At 55.0% G+C, this 19624-nt stretch overlaps 2 protein-coding genes across 3 annotated transcripts; one reads left to right on the top strand and one right to left on the bottom strand.

Annotated features, from left to right (window-relative positions):
* Nucleotides 1–206: 206 nt before the first annotated feature.
* Nucleotides 207–14804, bottom strand: FSD1 (fibronectin type III and SPRY domain containing 1). 2 transcript variants are annotated; one of them, XM_064479755.1, is made up of 15 exons: nt 14665–14804; nt 12212–12297; nt 11242–11522; nt 10159–10254; nt 9858–9989; nt 9036–9137; nt 8312–8334; nt 7988–8109; nt 7200–7409; nt 3964–4062; nt 2990–3149; nt 2558–2637; nt 791–1042; nt 598–686; nt 207–505 (listed from the first exon to the last, which is right to left on the bottom strand). In XM_064479755.1, the coding sequence occupies exons 3-15, from the start codon at nt 11254–11256 to the stop codon at nt 395–397; spliced, it is 1491 nt and encodes a 496-aa protein (XP_064335825.1). In that variant the 5' UTR covers nt 11257–11522; nt 12212–12297; nt 14665–14804; the 3' UTR covers nt 207–394. The 2 variants fall into 2 exon arrangements, with proteins under 2 accessions (XP_064335825.1, XP_031292829.1); XM_031436969.2 differs by lacking the exon at nt 12212–12297 and having other exon boundaries at nt 14665–14800.
* Nucleotides 12995–19109, top strand: TMIGD2 (transmembrane and immunoglobulin domain containing 2). The gene is made up of 5 exons (XM_064480275.1): nt 12995–13022; nt 14681–15043; nt 17953–18087; nt 18163–18264; nt 18598–19109. The coding sequence occupies exons 1-5, from the start codon at nt 12995–12997 to the stop codon at nt 18966–18968; spliced, it is 999 nt and encodes a 332-aa protein (XP_064336345.1). The 3' UTR covers nt 18969–19109.
* The last annotated feature ends 515 nt before the right edge of the window (nt 19110–19624 follow it).

Raw genomic sequence — 19624 nt, 5'->3', positions numbered from 1 at the left:
GGCTTGGCTTGGTGGGGCAGTGAGGGGGTCCGGCAGATGGCTGGCCACAGCTGGCCCCACTCAGTCCCAGTGGTCTTCAGCTCAGCAAAACCTGCCACCTGACCCTGCAAGAAAAGCCCGCTTTACAGCCAAGAAAGCTGAGGTCCAGAGAGGGCCGGGCACACCCAGGGCCACCCAGTCCCAAAGAACCAGCAGCGCAGCCTGGCCAGTGTTTGACCTTTATTAGGAGGTGAGGTGGGGAGAAGGGCCCACCCCAGGGCCCGCTCCCCATTGGTGACCTCCATCAGGAGTTAAGGCTCCAAGCAGCAAGTGAGAGGAGGGTGCCCGGCTGAAACAGCCAAGGCCTGGAGGCAGCCCCCCACAAATCAGCCCAGCTGGTGAGCGGTCTGGGGGCCTAGGTGAGGCTGGTGTTGGAGCTGCTGGTGGCACTGCCCCGCTTCTGCAGGCAGTGCACAGAGCTGGGGACCTGCAGGCCTGTCGTCACGTGGAAGCTGCCACACCACACCTGAGGGACAGGGAGGGGACCCGAGAGGCTCAGCAGTGAGGCCAGCACTCACGCCACCCCCTCTTATCTCTGGGCCGCAGAGGAGGCCTCACCGTGAAAGCCGGCAGCAGTGGCTGTGTGAACTTGGCCTTGAAGGTGTGCAGCAGCTGTTTGGTGCGGGCGTTGTAGAAGGACAGGAGGCCTGGGGTGGAGGGCAAGAGTGACAGGGGGACCAGTAAGAGGGGTCTGGGCAGGGAGACAGTGGACAAGGCGGCTGGACGGGCTGGGGGGGTGCTTGGGGGTCACCTTGGTGGAAGTCGCAGTGCACGCCCAGGCAGTCGGGCACGGGGGCGTCCAGCACCTTGGCCTTGTTGCCGTGCTTGGCAGTGAAGCTGACCTGCAGCCAGTTGTTGACGTACAGGCACCAGGACGCGGCCGTCTTGCCCAGCTGCTCGAAGCGGCCCAGGCTGCGGTAGGCCACCCCCACGCCAAACGCCTTGCTGTCCGGCTCGTAGCGCACCTCCCAGTAATGCTCCCCGCCATCAATCAGCGTGTCCCCTGTCGGGTGGGACAGGTGGGCGGGGGGACTGGGTAGAATCGGGTCCTAGGTGCCCTTCCAGAAAGGGGCAGCCAGACCATAGCTAGTGCCTCCAGGTGTCTCCCAGGCTCCATCAGCTCCCACCAGATACTCATCAAGTCCAGATACTCCCCAAGCCTCAACTAGTCCTTTCGGATTCTCTATAAGTCTGAGCTAGTCCTTCCAGATACTTCCAGGCCTTAGAAACTTCCTCCATGTTCAGATACTCCTCTGTCCTCAGTCCTTCCCAGAGATTAGATAATCCCCAAACCTTGCTCCTGTCCGACTCCACATAATCCCGCAGGCCTCCGGGGAGTCAGTCCTTCTGCAGTCCAGATACTCCCCAGGATGCTGAGATACTCCCCTTCCTTTTGCTTTCTGAATCTAGGTTCTACCCACACCCACAGCTCCTGGTGGAGGTCAGGTTCTTCCAGACCCTTAGCTTATCCCGAGGTCCACATCCTCCCTGGAGTCCAGATCCAGATTCTGGCCACCTCAGCTACTCCCTGATCCAGCTACTCCTGAGCTGCAGCTTCTCCGCACACTCCTGCCCCACCAGACGGCAGCTCATCTCCATCTAAGACCTCAGCTCCCCCCAAGACACAGGACAGGTCCCCATGTACATTTCTTCTCTAGGCCTGCTGCTCCCAACCACGAGTCCGGGCTCCTCCTGGGGGTCAGATGGGTGAGATATCTCCCTCTTGACTCTTGGCCACTCTGCAGGCTCCCCCACACCATTCCCTGCTTTTTCCCCAGACCCCAACTTGCTCCAATCCCAGATGCTTCCAAGAAAATCCAGACCCTCTAGAGAACCTTAACATCTCTTCAGGTGTTCATTTATCCCTAAAAACCAGCTACTCCTCAACTTCGTCATCCTCCACCCACACCTGCCATATGTTACAGACCACACTGGCTTCCTCACACACCCCAGCCTCTTTTTCAAGCTTTTTTTCTGGACGCTGGTGATTCCCTCTAAACTTCAGCCCCTCCTTGGACTCCAGCTTCTCCTTCACAGGGTCCGGTCACTCCTGCGGTGCTAACCATTCCTCTAATCCTAGTCCTTCTCTCCGCTTAGACTCAGTGACTCTTTCTGGCTCTTCCACACACCCTAAGCCACCTCCTGGAGCCCCCGTCTTTCTTCAGCTCCTCCATAAACCCAGCTGCTCAAAGGCAACTGTTCTTTCCAGCTACTCCCCAAGTCCCAGCTGCTCCCTGATTTTCAGCTACTCCCCGAGTCTCAGCTACTCCACAGACCCTGGGAAATCCCCCCTCCAGAGCCCAGCCACTCCCCAGTCCACAGCATCCATATGCTTTGGTTCCCCCCAGTAATCCCTCATCCCCCAATCTGCCCACTCCCCCAGTGACACAGTAACACATTATTGGGACCATTCCCACAGAATCTTTGTTAGCTGCCTTGGTTTCCCCAACCAAAGGAATTCTCTCCCATCACCTGCCATCAGGGCCCTGCCCAGAGTTCTCCCTCCTCCTCTCCTTACCCAGTACCGTGTAGGACTCAGCTGTGAAGCGATCCCGTCCCCCACGACCCGAGGGCATCCTCTTGGGAGATGGAGTACCTCTGTGGGTGACAGGGAGGGGGAAGGCTCAATTCAGAACTCACCTCCCCATAGGAGGGCTCCCTGGCCCACCCCAGCCACCACGGACTTTTCATCATTCCTTGACAGTATGTGGTTCTTTTCATACACTGGGCCTCTCATGTCAGAACATGCCTGTGCCCTTCCTCATCAGCAAAACTCCTATTCAACTGTCAAAACCCATTTCAAAGTCTCCCCTCCTTTCATTCACTCTTTGGGCTCGCCCAGCTCTGTGTCCCTCCCTCCACCCCAGCCTTGACCACACTGGGCTCTGTGTGTCCATGTCCAGCTTGATCTCCTCCACCAGAGACTCAGGGAGGGGAGGGGGCAGGCTACCTGGCTGGGGAGTTGACGGGAGACGCCGTCCGCCCCTTGCCATCTTTCTCGCGAGCTTTGATATCCTGCACCTTCCCGCCCATGGCGTCCCATTCCACGGAGAGATCATCCACCCGCAGGTTCTGGTGGGATGTGGACGCATCCAGGCGGAACATGAACGCTGGGGCCAGGCAGACGCGGGAGTCACAGAGATGGGGAAACCCGGAGACACAGAGACAGAGAGAGACAGACAGTGACCAAGACAGGCCATGACAGGAACAAAGAGAGAAGAAAGAGAACAGAAAGAGACAAAGAAACAGAGACTAAGAGACAGAGAGAGACAAAGAGACCAACAGACAAAGGCTCAGAGACAGATATGGAGACAACAGGCAGAAAGACACCAGGCAATGAGATGAGGAAGAGTGGAGGGGGCAGAACATGTAGCCAGAGGAGTGAAGGCCAAGGGCTTGCTGCCTAAAGGTCTCCCAGGTCTGAAATCTTTTTCAAACCACTGTGCTGCCCTACACATCCACTGGGGATTAATCCCAGGAAAGGGGCTGGGCTACAGCATGACAGAGTTAAGCTAGACTGCAGAAGGACTTCCTATCTGGACACACAAATGTGTCACTCTGGGAGGCTAAGTAATCTATCTTCACTACTGACATTCCATTCCCAATTCTATAGAGCAGTTAGCTATTTTTTGGAAAAGAGAGTGAGTGAGACAGAGTGAGTGAGTGTGTGTGTGTGTGAAAACCATCCAGGTATAATGGAATCAACTACATAAATTAACTGCAAAACCAAAGGACAATACCAAGTTTATGCCAGACACTCAGGCTAAGGAATCAGCTGTAGACTGAGCACTGAGCTTCCTGGCAACCAGGGCAAAAAGGGCCACAGAACCCTGAATAGAAGATTCTCATTAGACAGCAGTCCCTGGGGCCCTGAGAGTAAGGGGTTATGGAGTCACAGCCGGGGTAGGGATGGGAGCCAGTCACCTGGTGTCTCCAGGGTCACTGGCTCGGAGAACTCGCCTGAAACTGCCTTATTACAGGCCTTCACACGGAAATTCATGTATTTCATGTCAAACTTGAGACCTACGAGGCAACAGAGGGATCTTAACAACATTCTGTTCACTTTGAGCAATAGATTAGAGGCCCCCTGTGTCCCACAGTAATCCCACTGCCCCTCATTCTAAGGAGCACCTTGCAAATGACATCTTACCCCTGAGAAACCATCCTTGATCTCATTTATCTGAGGGGCTATGGATGACTTGGCTCTGCCCCCAACCCAGGCTGGCCAATCAGGATGGCCCAGTCACAGCCATTGATCCAGGGAAAAGCACATGACCCACACTGGCCAATCAGAATCTGCCCTGGGACTCTGGCTGGTATTACAGCCAACAGAGTCCCCCTTTCCCCTGGGCTGGCCAGCTAGGAGGAAGCTCATCCTGGGAAAATTTGCCAGTGCATTGGCAAGCCTCCTTGAGAACGCAGCCCCTCGAGCCGATAAGTGTGTGGAACAGAGCTGAGCGAGTCATTTGCTTGAGCCCCTGGATCTAGCCATGCCTGATTCCTTAAAGATTTTCCCTGCTACTAGGATAGATCCCACCCTCCCTTTCTGTCCTTTTTCCTTATTAATTTCTTCTAATCTTAAAAAAATAAAGGCAACAATCAATCTGTCTTCCCCCTCAAGCTAAACCTCTTTGGATAGCTGTCCACACCCCACCCTCGGCTGCCTCACTCCATCTTCCTCCTCTGGCCTTGTTAGTCCCATGTTGCAGGATTTCCTGGCTGAGCACTCCTTCCTTCATGGAAGTTAGGCGCCAAGGCATAGCTCTCTCCTAGCTGCCCCCTTTGATTGCTCCCCCTTGGTCTTCTTTTTTTTTTTTTTTTTAATTGTTTGAGGGGGGTAATTAGGTTTACTCATTTATTTTTAGAGGAGGTACTGGGGACTGAACCCAGGACCTCGTGCACACTAAGCACGCGCTCTACCACTGGAGCTATACCCTCCCCGGCCTTGGTCTTCTTTGCAGGCTCCTCTGTACCCTTCAGTGTCCAGGTGGCTCCGTCTGGGACCCCTGATCATCTCACTTTACTCACTGTCCCCTTCTCGCCCTTCAGGCACCACCTGTCCACCCACAGCACCCATAGCCCCACCTCTAGCTCAGACCATACATCCGGTTGCCTCAGGAGTTCCCTGCAGGATGCTCATTCTCTGGGCCTCTCCAGCAACACTCAGCACCTCTTGCTTTGAACCCTCCCATAGCTCTCCCTGCCCTCAGTGTAAAGTCCCCATTCCTCCTCTCCCCTCTCCCCACAGGTATTCCCTCTGCAAACTTAACTAGATCCAGGCACAAAGGCTCGGTGTTCTGGCCTCTGAGCCCTTGATCAGGCTGTTCCTCTGCCTGGAGGCTGCTCTCCCCCCTTCTCCTTTGGCCCTCAGTCTGGCTGTTACCTCCTCCAGGTGCCCACCCAGACTGCCTCACCCTTCTTTGGATCCCTTCTCTGAGAAGTCTGTGGTTTGCTCATTAGCGCCACCTACTGCCCCAGAGCTAAGACCACCACCCACTCTGCAAACCAGCAGTCGCATTCCCCACACTGAGCAGGGTTCTGTGTGCCGATGAGATGAGTCAAGGAATGTCAGTTACAAGCATTTAACCCAAACCTTCCTGTCTCTCAAGCAATCAACGAGATAGTAGGTGGACTGCAAATAATCACACAGGCTATTCACACAGGTGAGTGAATTCCTCATGATCAATATCGCAGGTCTTTGTGAGGGATTCAACTTCCTGCCCTGAGGAATTCACTCACAAGGAATTTTGGAAAAGGCCAGAGGGGTAAAAGGGATGCATCAGGAAGCCTATGGTAGAGAAGATCTACACCTTGATTGGGGTGGTGGTTACATGAATTTACACATGGGATAAAACTGCCTACGGGATTACACACGTGAATGAATGCGTGTACAACTAGTGAAAAGTGAGTCAGCACTGCGGAGTGCACCCAGGCCAGCGTCCTGGTCCTGGTCTTGGACCCTAGTTATGTAAGTTGCCACTACTGGAGGAAGCGAGGTCTAGCCATACAGTGGAATATTATTCAGCCTTAAAAAGGAAGGAGACTCTGACACACGTTACAAGGTGAATGAACGCTGAGGACATGATGCTCAGCGACATAAGTCAGACACCAAAGGACAAATTCTGTGTGATTCCACCTATGTTAGGTGCTTATGAGTACTAACAATCAGGGAGAGGACGTAGCATGCTGGGTGCCAAGGGCTGGGGGTAAGGGAATGGAAGTTAGTGTTTAATGGGGACAGAGTTTCACTTTCACAAGATGAAAAGTTCTGGAGATGGATGGTGGGGATGGTGCTGGCACAACATTATGAATGTACTGAATAACTGATCTGTATACTAAGAATGATTAAGAAGGCGAATTTTACCTTATGTGTCTTTTCCCACAATAAAAAAAGATTGGGGGAAAAATGGGATGTGTTTATTTTGATTCCCATGCAAAGGATAAACCAAGAGCTCAGGCCCTCTGGTCTGCTGGTGGCTTTTCTTTCCTGCAATTGGCATACTCGTTATCACCCATGCATGCTAATTACAGACAAGGAACAGACTGATTACAGTCCAAGCGCTGGGGTGTTAGTTAGCTTGTCAGCGAGACTCTCCCCGCCCGTGAGGGTTTCCTCTGGCTCAGGATGGCCTCTTAACTCATTAGGGACCCCTGACTTTACCCTCCTGCAGACCCTCCCCTACCAGCCGGATGGATTCCCCCTGGCTTTCTGCTTTCTTATAACTGCCAAGGAGATCCCCATATTGTGGGGCGGTGACCCCCAGAACACCAGCTCCAGGAGAGGGGGGGGTTTCACCCACTTTGCTCACTACTGCAAGGACAGTGCCTGGTACCCTGCAGGCACTCAGTAAATTAGAATGAATGAATGAATGAACGCTGGGTCAGAGAGATGACAGGGATGGAGGATGCCCTCTCTCCCTATGCCTCGGTTCACTCGTCTGTAAAATGGCGATAATAAGCATGCCCATTACATGTGGGTAAAATGCTTAGCGCAGAGGAAGCCCTCAATACACGGCGTGGAGGCCGCCAGCAGTGTTTTCCTTATTACTTCTGCTACTCCCAGTCAGCCCAGCCAGGCTGTCCTCACCCCGTGAGCCCTGAGGATCATCCACGAGCCCCGGCTGATGGATGCAGAAACGGGAGCCCGGAGCTGCCCTTACCGGTCAGGGTGTGTTCCATTTGCCGAATGCCCTCGATGACCATCCAGGGGTGGTCCTCCTTGAGGCGGGGCGGGCCGTCAAAGTTGGTCCGCCGATACTCCAGCACATAGTGGTCAATCTTGTTGTCCTCATCCGGCATGCGCCACACCAGGGTTACACAGTTGTCGGCTACCAGGGACTCGGCCAGGTCGATCACGGGGGCGCTAGGCACTGCCCAGGGCAGAGGATGGGGTGGGGTTAGGGTACTGGGCCTGCAGGGCCAGGCCCTGCTGTAACCCCGCCCACACACAGACCTTCTTCGGGGTGGGGTCTCCTCAGGATCCCAGGGTTGGGGGAACCCCTCTGGATTCTGGGGCTTCCTTGGGGCTTCACCAAAGGGTAGGGAATGGAGAAGAGCTTTCTCTGAGTTCAACCAACAAATGTCTAGACCTTCTCTGGATTCCACTATTTGGAGACAGAACGTTTCCAGAGCTCTACCAGTTGGGGGTGCAGCCTTCATGGGACTCCACCTGATAGGTGAGGCTTTTTTCAGGGCTCGGTAACAGGATGGGGCTTCCTCGGGGCTCCACCCAGGGGTGAGGCCTCCTTGTGGCACTAGCCAGGGTTGTGGCTTCCCCCGTGGCTCCACCCACTGGGGGTGGGCATTCCCAGGGCTCCACCCCTGGAGCAGGGCCTCCTGGGGGTTCCACAAATGGTTGTCATCCTTACTCGAGGCGTTGCCTCAGGGCCCCCCCAGACTCCTGGCTATTTCCCTGTAATCTTGACCCTCCAGCGAGTTTTCCTCTCACCAGGCAGGAACGTGAGTGCCTGCAGCATCCTCCGCTCCTGTGCAAAGTCCACCATGAGGTGACTCATGTTGTCGCTGACCTTGGCTTTCAGTGACAGCCGGAAGGCAGGGGCCATTGTCACACTGCAGGGAAGGAGGTGGAAGCAGCCTGCACACTGCAGGGAAGGAGGTGGACGCCCAGGCCTAGTCCTCTGAGGTGTGCGTAGGGATCCCCCTCCCCCCTGTTCCGGTCCAGGGCTCTGGGCCGAGGGACCCTCACCTGGGCGTCCCCACCTTCACACCCAGGGTGGGGCACTGGCGTGGGTGCCAGATCCCAGCATCTTACCCATCTTTGATTTGCTTGGCAGCCTAGAAAGAGGAACAGAATAAAATCCACAGAGTTCTGTGCACTGGATTAGAAAGCCACAATGCAGACAGGAAGACGATGCCCAGCCGGCTGGCTGGTGGGCAGGTGCCCAGCCCTGAGGCAGAGCCCCCAGCGCGCCCCAAAGGGGCGGGGGGCAAAGACAGGCTCCCACTCCAACCTCTGCCTTCTGGCCAGTGCCCAGGACATACGGTCGGTTAGCTTAGCAAATAAAGATACAGGATGCCAAGTTAAGTTTGAATTTCAGATGAACAATAAATGATTTCTTTAGTATAAGTAGGTCCCATCCAATATTTCAGACATACGAGATACCGCTTGCAGTGTGTTGCTAAGAAACTATTCGTTGTTAAATCTGGATTTCAAATAAATAATGAATAAGTATTTTAGCATAAATATGTCCACGTAGCACGTGGGAAATACTTACACCAAACGTTTGCACGGGATATGCTCATACTGAAAAATTATTCGTTGTTAAATTTGAATTTTTGATCGACCACAAATAAATTTTTTTTAGTGTACGTATGTCCCAGGTGATCTTTGGGACATACTTAGACTAAATGTTTCATGGGCCACACTTATTCTCTTATTCTAAAAAACGACTTGTGGTTGATCTGAAGCGCAAATGTATCTGGGTGTTCCATGTTGTATCCGGCAGCCCTAGCAGTCTGGCCTCTGAAGTGCCCACCTGAGGAAAGTCTTCGCTGTCTGTGGCCTGCAAGGTCTGGTTGGCCGTCTCCAGAAGCTCCTCGGAGCTCTCCAGGGCTCGTGTGCAGGCAGCCAGCTGGTTCTACAGGTTCATGGCACCGAGGGAAGAGACACCTCACCCCACCGCATCAAACCCTCCCAGGGACCCCCACTGCCTGCGGGCCCCCGGGTCCCATGCCCTTCTCCAACTCCAGGTGGGAGACAGAGGCTGGGGGGAGGTTGGGCCTCTCTGCTGACAGGCATCAGAATCACCTGGGGATCACACACGCCCGGCCCCACCTGAGCCCAGGGCGCTACATTCCCTGGGGATGGGAATCTGGGCTGTCAGGAAGTTGCTCAGGAGGTTCTAATGCAGCCCCAGAGACCCCAGCTTGCAATCTGAGACCCCGCGGGAGCCATGGGGGGGGATCAGGTGAGGAGTGATGCCGTCAGATCTGGGGGACCAGGGGGTCGGGCTGAGGAATTAGAAGCGCTGGGTGAGGATGGGAGGGGAGGAATAGCCAGATGTAGGGGCAGGGCCGTGTAAAGGAGGGGTGGGGGGGTGGGAGGGGGGATTAAGGGGAAGAGCAGGAGGCCAAGGAAGGGGCTGGGAAGAGCCCAGGGAAAAGAGGAGGTGAGGCCAGCACCCCTGGAGGGTCTGGCTCTGGACACTGGGGACACATGGGGGCATCTCTGGGAAGGGGCACAGGAGGAGGAGCAAGTCTGGAGGAAGACACTGAGGCCGGCTGGGCTCTGCTGGGTGTGAGGGGTCCAGTGGGGGACGGCACCTGGGCAGGGGCTGGAGAGAGCCTGCCCCCCATACCTGCAGCTCATAGGTGCGGCTGGCACGGTCCTGCTTTATTTTCATAAGCATGCCCTCCTTCAGCTCCTCCAGGAGGGAAAAGAGGGACTGGAACTCCGCTTCCAGGTCCTCCTGCACCTTGGCCGAGTTTGCCTTGGAGAGACGTCATGGGGTCAGAACGGCCAGGACTGGCAAACCAGTGCTCAGATGGGGAAACAGGCCTGGATGTGGCAGCCGAGCCCAGAGTCCCGTGGACATCAGCATCAGGTTAGCCCCTCTGGCTGCCCCTCCCCACCTCCCTCCTGGGGGCTGCCTTCCTCACCTCCACATTCAGCAGCATCTGCTTGAGGGAGTAAATGAAACTCTGAATCTCTTCATTCTTCACAGCCAGCGTCGTGATGATCTTCCGCAGAGCCTCCTGCCCCAGGGAAGCACACACACACACACAGGGAAGCCCCCCAACCTGCCTGGCTGGGACCCCTGACCTGAGGCTCCCTGTTCTGCCCTCCAGGGATCCAGGGAGGGCATGTGGGGGCTACCCTGCCAATGAGCTTGGGCACCTGCCACCGGCAGGACCTGGGCGGAGCTCTGGCCCTACATTCCTCACAGAGCAGGTGGGCTCTGTGAGCACGTCCATTTCACAGGGGAGGAAACTGAGGCTCCAAGAGAGCGTCTTGGAAAGGACAGACCCTGGGGCCCAGCCAGGTCTGCCTGAGCACAATGCCTTTAACCAGGTACCTATATTCTGAGGGCGGGGTGTGACCTGGGGTGAGGGGCTAGCTTGGGGAAAGAAACTCCAGAGGAAAAGGATGCCTGCAGAACGCGGGGTCTTCTGGGGAAGGGGCTATGCTGGGAGGTGGGATTAACAAGGAGAAAGGAGGTACCTGAGGAAGGGGATGAGGAAGACCTGGTAAGTGGAGAAGGGCCCGGAGGCCTGGGGTCGGGGATGCCGGGACGGAAAGAGGCGGCGTGGGAGGATCCTACTGGGGCCTGGGGCCCTACCCAGGCCTTGGATGGGTCCTTTTCCAGGCGGGGCAAGATCAATGGGGTCACCTGTGCTGAGCTGACGGGGCGTCCTCCAGGGTGGGGCGGGGGCCGGGACACCTGGTCCGCAGTCCCAGTGGAAGGCATAGGGGATGGAGTCAAGGCTGGGTCTGGGATACTGGGCGGGCGAGGGGAACATGGAGGGGATGCGCCTGAACCCAGGCCAAGATGATGTGGGGTCGCGGCGAGGGTCGGGGGCTGCATCCAGAATGGGGGCTAGATCCGGGCGGGGTTACGGCGGGGAGGGGCTTCGGCCGCAGAGCAGCTGAGAGGGGTGCGGGGAGGGCGCTGCGGCATCACCTGGTCCTCTTCCATCGTCCACCCTCGCTGCGGGCCCCGCCTCGCCCCGCCTCGGTCTTACCTTCTGGTGCTCCATGGCTGCAACCCAGGTCTTCTCCTGCCAGGCCCGCGGGTCCTACTCGCCCTTCTAGTCCCCAGGCTGCCTTTGCCACTGCCGGGAGCCAATGGCCCGCCGAGCCCTCGCCGCCGCTGCCGCGCCCCCAGTCAGCGCTCCATCACTGGCCGCTGCGCGCAGGCGCGCCCGTCGTGGCAGGCTGGGAAATGTAGTCCTTTTGCGCTGGGGTCTCCGAGACCCGGGACCCCCAGAGCATGGGTCTCACCAGGCAATATTGCTAATGATGTCTGAGGTGGAGAGAGCCCGGAACTGAGAGTCAAGATGCCTGGGTTCAACTGCCATGTGACCTCGAGCCCATCCCTAGTCCTCCTAGTGCCTCAGTTAGTCCACGCGTTCACCCAAGCAACTTCTTGGCTGCTAATCAAACTGGAATTCCACAGCAACCCACCCACCCCACCCCTACACACACATCCACCCCAAGATCTGACCCTTGACTATTCACACTTTGCATTTACTGAAAAGCTAAAGTCTTTTGCCTAAGCAGTTGTTCAGTTACCAATGCTGCCTTTCCCTCCCTACATCACAACTGAACTCCTATACATCCCACAAAGCCCCAGGTGCTCACAATCTCCAGAAGCCTCTCTGCCTGCCCAGAATCCATAGGGCTAGGAATGTCTGCATCCAGCTCTGTCTAGCCCGTCAGCTTGGGGCTGACTTTATCCATGATCTCCAGCATCACCCCTTGCAGAGGACAGGTGAAGAGTGGAGTTTCAGAAAGTCCTTTCTGGGGAGGGGGCTATAGCTCACTGGTAGAGCGCATGCTTAGCATGCACAGAGTCCTGGGTTCAACCCCCAGGACCTCCGTTAAAAATAAATTAAATAAATAAATAACCTAAAAGACAAAAAGTCCTTCCTGAAAGTCTGAAGGAGGGGGGAGGCCTGGGCAGCAGGAGGCTGGGAAGCTGTGTGTACCTACTTGGGAGGTGTGGGCAGAGCGCCACCAGAGGGACTTCCCTGTGGTTGACAGGAACATTTCTGTGAAGAACACTGACCCTCTTCTTTCTAGTTGAAAAAGGAGGTCACACTGTGGTCTGAGATGAGACATTGAGGCCCAGGAGTCTGCAACCTCCTCTTCCTCCGGGGCTGGGTACTGCCAGCTGTGATGGGTGCAGGGCTGGGAGAAAGTCTAGAGCCTATGAACCCCCTCAACTGGGCCCCCAAACTTCTCCCCAGACTGTGGGGGTAGGGGAACGCCCCTACCTGCCGCAGGACTCAAAGTCATCAGCAGAAATCCATTTCTCTGAACCTCAAAAGAAGACATCTTAGGGGCAAAATAACTGAGGCTGGGATTCTGCCTTTCTGTCCTCTGCTCAGGCCTGTGTCATCTGTTCCCCTCCCTAGTCCTTGCTTTACCTGCCCTTCCAATGTGTCCCCCCAACCTAGGCGTGTTTATGTAGTCTTTCAGAAAGATTTTCACTCACAGTATCTCCATCGCATGTGTATACCACCTTTCAGATTAGGGAAAAAAACCTTTGAGGAAACTGAGGCACGAGATGACAGGAAGTGGAGCCCCAAGCAGCTGTGGCCACCGGATGTCTGCCGGCTGGCCCAGGTGTCACATAGGCCCCTGTGGCGGGGATGGAGTGTCACATATGCCTTTGTGGCAGGAAGTCTGTCAAATAGGAGGGGGAGTGGAGGTGGTGGGGAGCCACCCAGGAGAGGGGGACCTGATGGGCCAGGAATGGGGTCCCCAGGCACAATGCTGGTCCTCCTGGTGCAGCTCTGGGGTGAGTACTTGGTCCTCCCTTCCCTCTGTGGCCATCCTCTTGGGGCCCATCACCCCAGCTGCCTGCCCGTCCAGTTCGGAGCCCCTGCAAACCTTAATCTCTCCGCTGTGCCAGATAGGCTCCGTCTCTCTCCTTGATACTCAGAACTTTACAGGGATTGAAGGATTCTAGCAAGGATCCCCAGAGGGGGCCCCTAGAATAACATTCACACCACAATCTGCAGGTAAGTCTTGTGTGACCTGGCCCCGCTGGCCTCTCGTGTCTCCACCATCCCCTGCATTCCCTCTCTCCCTGGGGTCCAGCTGCTGACTCCTCTCTCTTTTCTTTTTTTCCTCAACACATCAAGCCTGATCCCACCTCGGGGCCTTTGCACGTGCTGTCCCCTCTGCCCAGAACACTCTTGCCCGGATCTCCTCTTTCTAGCTTCGGCTGCAATGGCATCCCAAATGCCAGGAACTTGACACAAATTCACCCCTCTGGGGAGTCTCACAGGCGCTCCTGACTTCTCTTGGCCGAAAACAAACTCTTTCTTTCCCCCGAGCCCTGCGTCTCCCTTGGTGTCCTTCATCTTGGAACAAAGCCATCGCTGTTCACATAGTCCCTCGGGCTAAAACCTTGGAAACCTGCCACCATCCCTCTCTCCCAATTCAATTCTTCTTGTAGTTCTTCCAGGGGCAACCTTCAAAATCTGTTCGGACTCTGATCTCTTGTTTGAGGGTCTGGCCCCAATTACTGCTCTCCTGGACCCTCATTTCCCAGCAGCCCCGATATCCTCAACGGCATATCTGTTCTTACCACAGCAGTCAACTTAAATTGGACCCCATTTCCTCCCTGCTCCACTGGTTTCCCATCACTCGTATATTAAAAAGTAAACTGCTCCTCTTTCCCCGCCCCCACCTCCCTACCTCTGCAGCACCCGACCCCTATGGCCGGCAAGCCTCTTATAAGCCATTCCTTGCCAACTTCTCTGATCCCATTTCCTTCCTCTCTCCCCCTGGCTCACTCTGTTCCAGCCACAGGGGCCTCCTCCCTGTTCCTCCAACTCACCGGGCACAGTCCAGCCTCAGGACCTTTGCACAGGCCATTCCCTCTGTATGGAGTGCTTCTTCCTCCATATCTTCCTTCCTTCCCATAACTGCCTACTTCTTACCATTCAGATCCTTGCTCAAACGTCGCCTCCTGGGAGAGGCCTTTCCTGACCACTGTCACTCAGTAGACCCTCCTACCTCATCCTTATCCTCTGTTGTTCCTCCCCATTCCTTTCCTCCATCATGATTCTCATTTCACGACTTCCTGTGCCTCTCTCTCCCCCTAGACTGTCAGCTCCATGAGGGTAGGGATTTTTGTCTATCTCAGTCACCTCTGTGTCTGAGTCCACAGTGTCCAGAACAAGGTCTGGCACACATGAGGTGATATCTACGTGGCTGAGAGCTGGACACGTCATAGAGTCCACCGTGAAATCTCACAAGTGCCGAGAGACTTAGACCCATTCCACCGATAAGGCCACTGAGCTTCAGCAAGCAATGACCTTGCAAAGATCACACAGGTGGCAAGCTTTCAGACTGGTAGTGCCCCATCCCTGTGGCCCGGCTAGCGGAGCAAGTCTCACACTCACACACGTACTGAAAAAGGGCTCACTCACCTCTTCTGTCCCCCAGCCCTGCAAGGAGCCACCGGCCTGAGTGTGCAGCAGGCACCCAAGGTGCTGCAGGTGAGGCAGGACAGCCGAGTGACCTTGGCCTGCCAGGTGGTGCAGGCCCCGGCCTGGGAGCGGCTCCATGTCGAGTGGACCAAGGACGGAGACACTCTGTGCCAGACACACATCACCAACAGCAGTCTCAGCGTGGGGGGGTGTGGGCCCTGGGGACGGCTCTCCTGGTGGCCACCTGGCCACCTCACCCTGCAGCTGGACCGCGTAGGCCTCAATGACAGCGGGTCCTACGTGTGCTGGGCGACCATGGAGATCCCCGAGTTGGAGGAGGCCCAGGGCAACGGGACGCAGCTCCTAGTGGAGGAAACAGGTATGAGAGCAAGGGGGGGCAAGCCCGGGGCTTGGAACTCCTAGAATCTTAAGACTCTAGACTCTCAAATTCCTAGAAACACAAATTCTCCAAATCAGATTCTTAGGAACAGAGAGTCTACAAACGCAAGAACATCAAATTCTGGGTGACAGAACCAAAGACACACTGGAACCTATAATTTCAGACCAGGGCTTGGCAATTTCCTTTGTAAAGGGCCACCTGGTAAATATTTTTTGTTTTGTACACCAGATAGTCTCTGTCGTAACTACTCCACTCTGCCCTCGTAGCATGCAATTCACCATAGATGTACATGTAAGAACGGGCGGGCCTGGGTTCCAATAAAACTTTATTTAAACAAAAAGGCAGTGGGCCAAATTCGACCCACAGGATGTAGTTTGCTGAGCCCTGTTCCAGGATATCACACTCATAAAGACTCTTGAATATATATAATTCTGGATTTTGAGTCAAAACAATCCCATAAAACATGTTATTCAAGTATATCCTACATACAGAGAAATGTACATGCCAGAAGCGGCCAGCTCAATGGACGTCTTAATTCAGCTGCTGCTTTAAAAAAATACTACAGGTTGGGTGGCTTATAAACAACAGATTTATTTCTCATAATTCTGGAGGTTGGAAACCTGAGATCAAAGCAGCGGGGTCATGTGGTGGTGAGAACCCTCTTCCTGGTTCATCGCCTGCACCCTCTCGCTGTGTCCTCATGTGGCGGAAGGGGTGGAGGTGCTTCCTGGGGTCTTTTTTTATATAAGAGCTCTGACCCCATTCATGAAAGCTCTACCCTCATTCTCTAATCACGGCCCAAAGGCCCCAACCTCCAAATACCATCATATTGGGGGTTAGGATTCAACCTGTGAATTTTGGAGGGACGTATGCAAACCATAGCAATGTATTCTCCCAACCTGAGCACACCCAGGTACCAATCACCCTGCTCAAGAAACATATCTGCACCCCCAGATCCATCCTCATGCCCCTCTCACATCATCCCGACTCCTAACAGCGTAAATCTATTTTGACTGCTTTCATATTTTATTTAACAACCTAGAACTTGTCTTTTGGTCAACTTTCGGGCACATTTCTATTGTGCCTAGGACAATTCCAGAATCTTGAACAACAAATAGAATCTCTCAGTTCTAGAATGCTAGGGACATGAATTCCAGGCCCCTAGAATCACAGCATATGTTCTCAATGGGGACTACCACTCTTAAGGAGGCAAAAATTGGTTTTGGGGGAGCAAAGAAAATCTTACTTTTTTTATATATAAAGCACAGACATGCAGATAAACAGATTTCAGTATATCTGTGATATTAAAATTTCATGGGGGAACAAATTAAGAGTCTTAAAAAGTCTCCTTAGTGGGGGTGATAATGAAAAAGTGTTGAGAAACACTGAAATAAAGGAATGGATGATTCTAGAATCTTAGAATTGTAGTATTGTAAGTACTTTGAATAGACAGGTGCTTAGAGAATTTTGCAGTCTCAGAGTGTGTAAGAGGAGAGAATTCTAGAATTCCAGAATCGAGACTCGACAGCCATTGACTCTCAAGACTGGCAGAAACTTCCCGGATCAGCTAAACCAGCTGCAGCTGCCTCGGTTTACAGAGCATGAAGCCACACACGCAAGCCAGGGGTGCTGCCAGCTTTCCCGGGAGCCCCAGTCACACGTTTGCCCGACTCTGCGTGACACCCCCTCATGGGCTAAACCCTGCATGAGGCAGGAGACCCAAGCTGACCCAGATAGGGTCCTGCTTTCTCAGAGGTTCTGGAGGGCCTTGTGCGCATGCCCAGCCCCTATCAGGCAGAACGGAGAACTGCCCGCGGGCTCCCAACTCTGAAGTCCCTGTCTCTCCAGCTGGCAGGACCCACCCACTGCCTGCCTCCAAGGCGGTGTGTTATGGCTGTCCTGCCTGCCCCCCATCCCTCCAAGTGACGAAGGGGCCAATTACCAATTAGCAGAGGCGGGGTGGCAGAGGCACCAGGCTGTGAATTGTTGGCAGCTGCAAGGGAGTGGGAGCTGGCGGGCACAAGTCCAGCTCCACACAGCTGGCTTCCTCACCCCTGAACAGCTGCTTGGCAGCCCCCCGACCCCGGGACCACTGCCAGCTTTAGAATCTGCAGAATTAAGGGGCTGGGGGCACCTGGACTCATTTCAGTCACAGAAGAAGGAGTCTTTGGCTGGGATTCATGTCAATTATAATTATAATTTAAAATATAAAAGCACATGCCCATTCTGCTATTTACTTGCTGTGTGACCTTGGGCAAGTAACTTGACCCCTCTGTGCCTGTTTCCTTAGTTATCAAAATACAGCTTATAGTGCTTTCCTCATCAGACTAGGTGAATTTAAAGGAAGCATACCGGAAGAGTTTATTACAGGGTCTGGGACATAGTAAGTCCTCAATAAACAGAAGTGGTTATTATTGTGTCTGCGGTGCTGATTATTCAGCAAGACTCAAATGTTCAGGCCAGTGTAAGTTTTTGTTTGTTTGTTTGTTTTCTGAAACAGTGAAAGTGGTGGGGGAGCTGAGGGGAGCAATGCCTTTGCTCAAAGCAGGGTGTGCGACCCCAGGCAAGTGACTCAGGCTCTGTGAGGCTCAAAAAACAGGAGCCATAAGGATGATGGGTCCCATGACCAGGAGGATGGAGCTCATGGTGGGGTTGATGAAGTTCATGGTGAGGACGATGGGACTCATGGTGGGGATGATAAGGTTTGTGATGGGAGTGGTGTAGACTATTATGGGAGCAATGGGGCTCACGATGAAAAAGTCCCGTTGGCAGTTATTTCACAATAACTCAGCAAAACAGTAATGATTAGTCTCATTTTTCAGAAGAGGAAACAGGTTCACAGCAAATACTTCCCTAAACTCACACAGCACGGCAGGGGCAGGAGCCCTGAGGTCCCATACGGGGTAGAGGGGCTCTTACCCTGAAGGGGTGCAGGAAGCTGGACTCAAAGGTGAGCACCCCTCGAGACGTAGGTTTCTTCTCTGCAGACGGCTCGCCGCTGAACCTGGACCAGAGCTTCTCAGGTGAGCTCCGCCCACGTGTCCCTCCTCTAGCCCCGCCCCCCGTCGGACCACCCACAACCTTCCCTCCCCTCCAAGGGCTCTTTCTCGCGCTGCTGGTGACGGGGGCTGTGGCTGTGGCCGCTTTCGCTCTGGGCGCCTGGATCTGGGGCCGCCGCCGCCGCCGGCACACGGACGCAGGTAGGGAGCCGCGCAGGCAGCGTCGCGGAGGGCAGACGGTTCCCACGGGCGCTGACATCCCCTGGCGACTCCGCCCCCGGGTGGCGGAGGCGGGAACTGCAGCTGCGAGAGAAGGATAGACTACATCCCCGTCTGGCTTCCATAGCTGCCCCTTTTGGAAGGGGGGAGGGTGGGGCTGGAGGGGCAGAGAAGGGGAATAGATGGAGAAGCCTGGTCCCTACACCCATGTTTTTCAGAAGTATAGACAAAGCCCCCAGAAGTGAGCTGGAGCGGGCCAGGCTCTCTTAAGTAACTGTTCCCTCTTGGTGTCATACCCTCCGCTTTCCAATGCAGGGAATCCAGTCTACAGCAATGTCCTATACCGGCCCCGGAAGACCCCCAAAAAGAGTGAGGCATGGTCTGTGGAGGGGAAGGTGCTGGACATCCCCAGGGAGGATGAGAATGGCCAAAGCTTCTATCTGATCTCTTTTCCCCAGCCCCCCACCCCCAAGCGGCATCTAGCTCCCAAATCCTGCCCCAGTCCTAGGCCCAGTCCGCCCATCTCTACAGTCAGAGTCTCTCCTGGCCCAGGCTCCTCTGGGCAGCCAAGGCCAAGAGCGTTCCCGGGATTGGGAAGGGGAATCAGAACCCCCAGACCCAGAGAGGGCCCCCCAGCAGCTGTGACGGATTCCAAGAGGATCAGGGAGTCCAGTAGCCCAGCCTGAGACCCCCATCCTTATTTCTGTGAGGCTGGACCTCTCCCTTGCCCCCAGAACACCAAATAAAAGCTCGTAAAGAAAGCAAAGCCAGGATTTGTGGCAATTTGGGAATGCTGAAGACATCAGTCATCTGAGGGGGGGGGGCCTCAGAGGACCACTGTGGTGAGGGCTCTTTGACGACTCACCAGCTTCCTTCCTCTTATCCTTGGAGGGACATGTCCAATTAGCAGAGAAGTGATGTCCCTAGTCTCTGAACAGTGCCCTGAGCTGAAAGCTCTCCCCCTCCCCAGCTGGTATCTCCCCATGGGCAGGCTTTGAGTCCGGTGCGGTGGTGGGGGGGTGAAGGGAGAGGGGGCAGTGAGTGGGGAGATTGGGGCTTCCTGGCATTTATCAGTCCCGGGTCCCCTGTCCGACTGTCACCTTGAAGTGACACCAGCTGGGCTGGCTCCCTTCCCCCCTTCTGCTGTTTCCATGGGGACAGATGTCCTTTCTGCAGCTGCATCAGCCGGTGGCCACCCGCAGGGATGGGGAGGAGGAGCGGGGTGGGGGTGGGGTTGGCCGGAGAGCCTTGGCCCCTTGGTGTCTCCATCTTTTTTGTCTGTAGGTCTCCGCTCTCTCCGGGTTTTTATCTGCCTCCATACCTCTCTCTCCCTGCCTGTCTC

Source organism: Camelus dromedarius, chromosome 27 (assembly GCF_036321535.1).
Source record: "Camelus dromedarius isolate mCamDro1 chromosome 27, mCamDro1.pat, whole genome shotgun sequence".
Lineage (NCBI taxonomy): Eukaryota > Metazoa > Chordata > Mammalia > Artiodactyla > Camelidae > Camelus > Camelus dromedarius.
This window is presented reverse-complemented; position numbering and strand designations above follow the sequence as displayed.

What these genes read in the sequence shown, in the direction of transcription:
- FSD1 (XM_064479755.1), bottom strand. An exon ending in GCCGCACCTATGAGCTGCAG is followed by an intron (nt 9,138 to 9,857) that starts GTATGGGGGGCA and finishes ATGAACCTGTAG; the next exon opens with AACCAGCTGGCTGCCTGCAC. An exon ending in ACAGCGAAGACTTTCCTCAG is followed by an intron (nt 8,335 to 9,035) that starts GTGGGCACTTCA and finishes TCCTCTTTCTAG; the next exon opens with GCTGCCAAGCAAATCAAAGA.
- TMIGD2 (XM_064480275.1), top strand. Translation starts at nt 12,995, where the DNA reads ATGCTGGTCCTCCTGGTGCAGCTCTGGG. An exon ending in CCTGGACCAGAGCTTCTCAG is followed by an intron (nt 18,088 to 18,162) that starts GTGAGCTCCGCC and finishes CTCCCCTCCAAG; the next exon opens with GGCTCTTTCTCGCGCTGCTG. An exon ending in CCGCCGGCACACGGACGCAG is followed by an intron (nt 18,265 to 18,597) that starts GTAGGGAGCCGC and finishes TTTCCAATGCAG; the next exon opens with GGAATCCAGTCTACAGCAAT.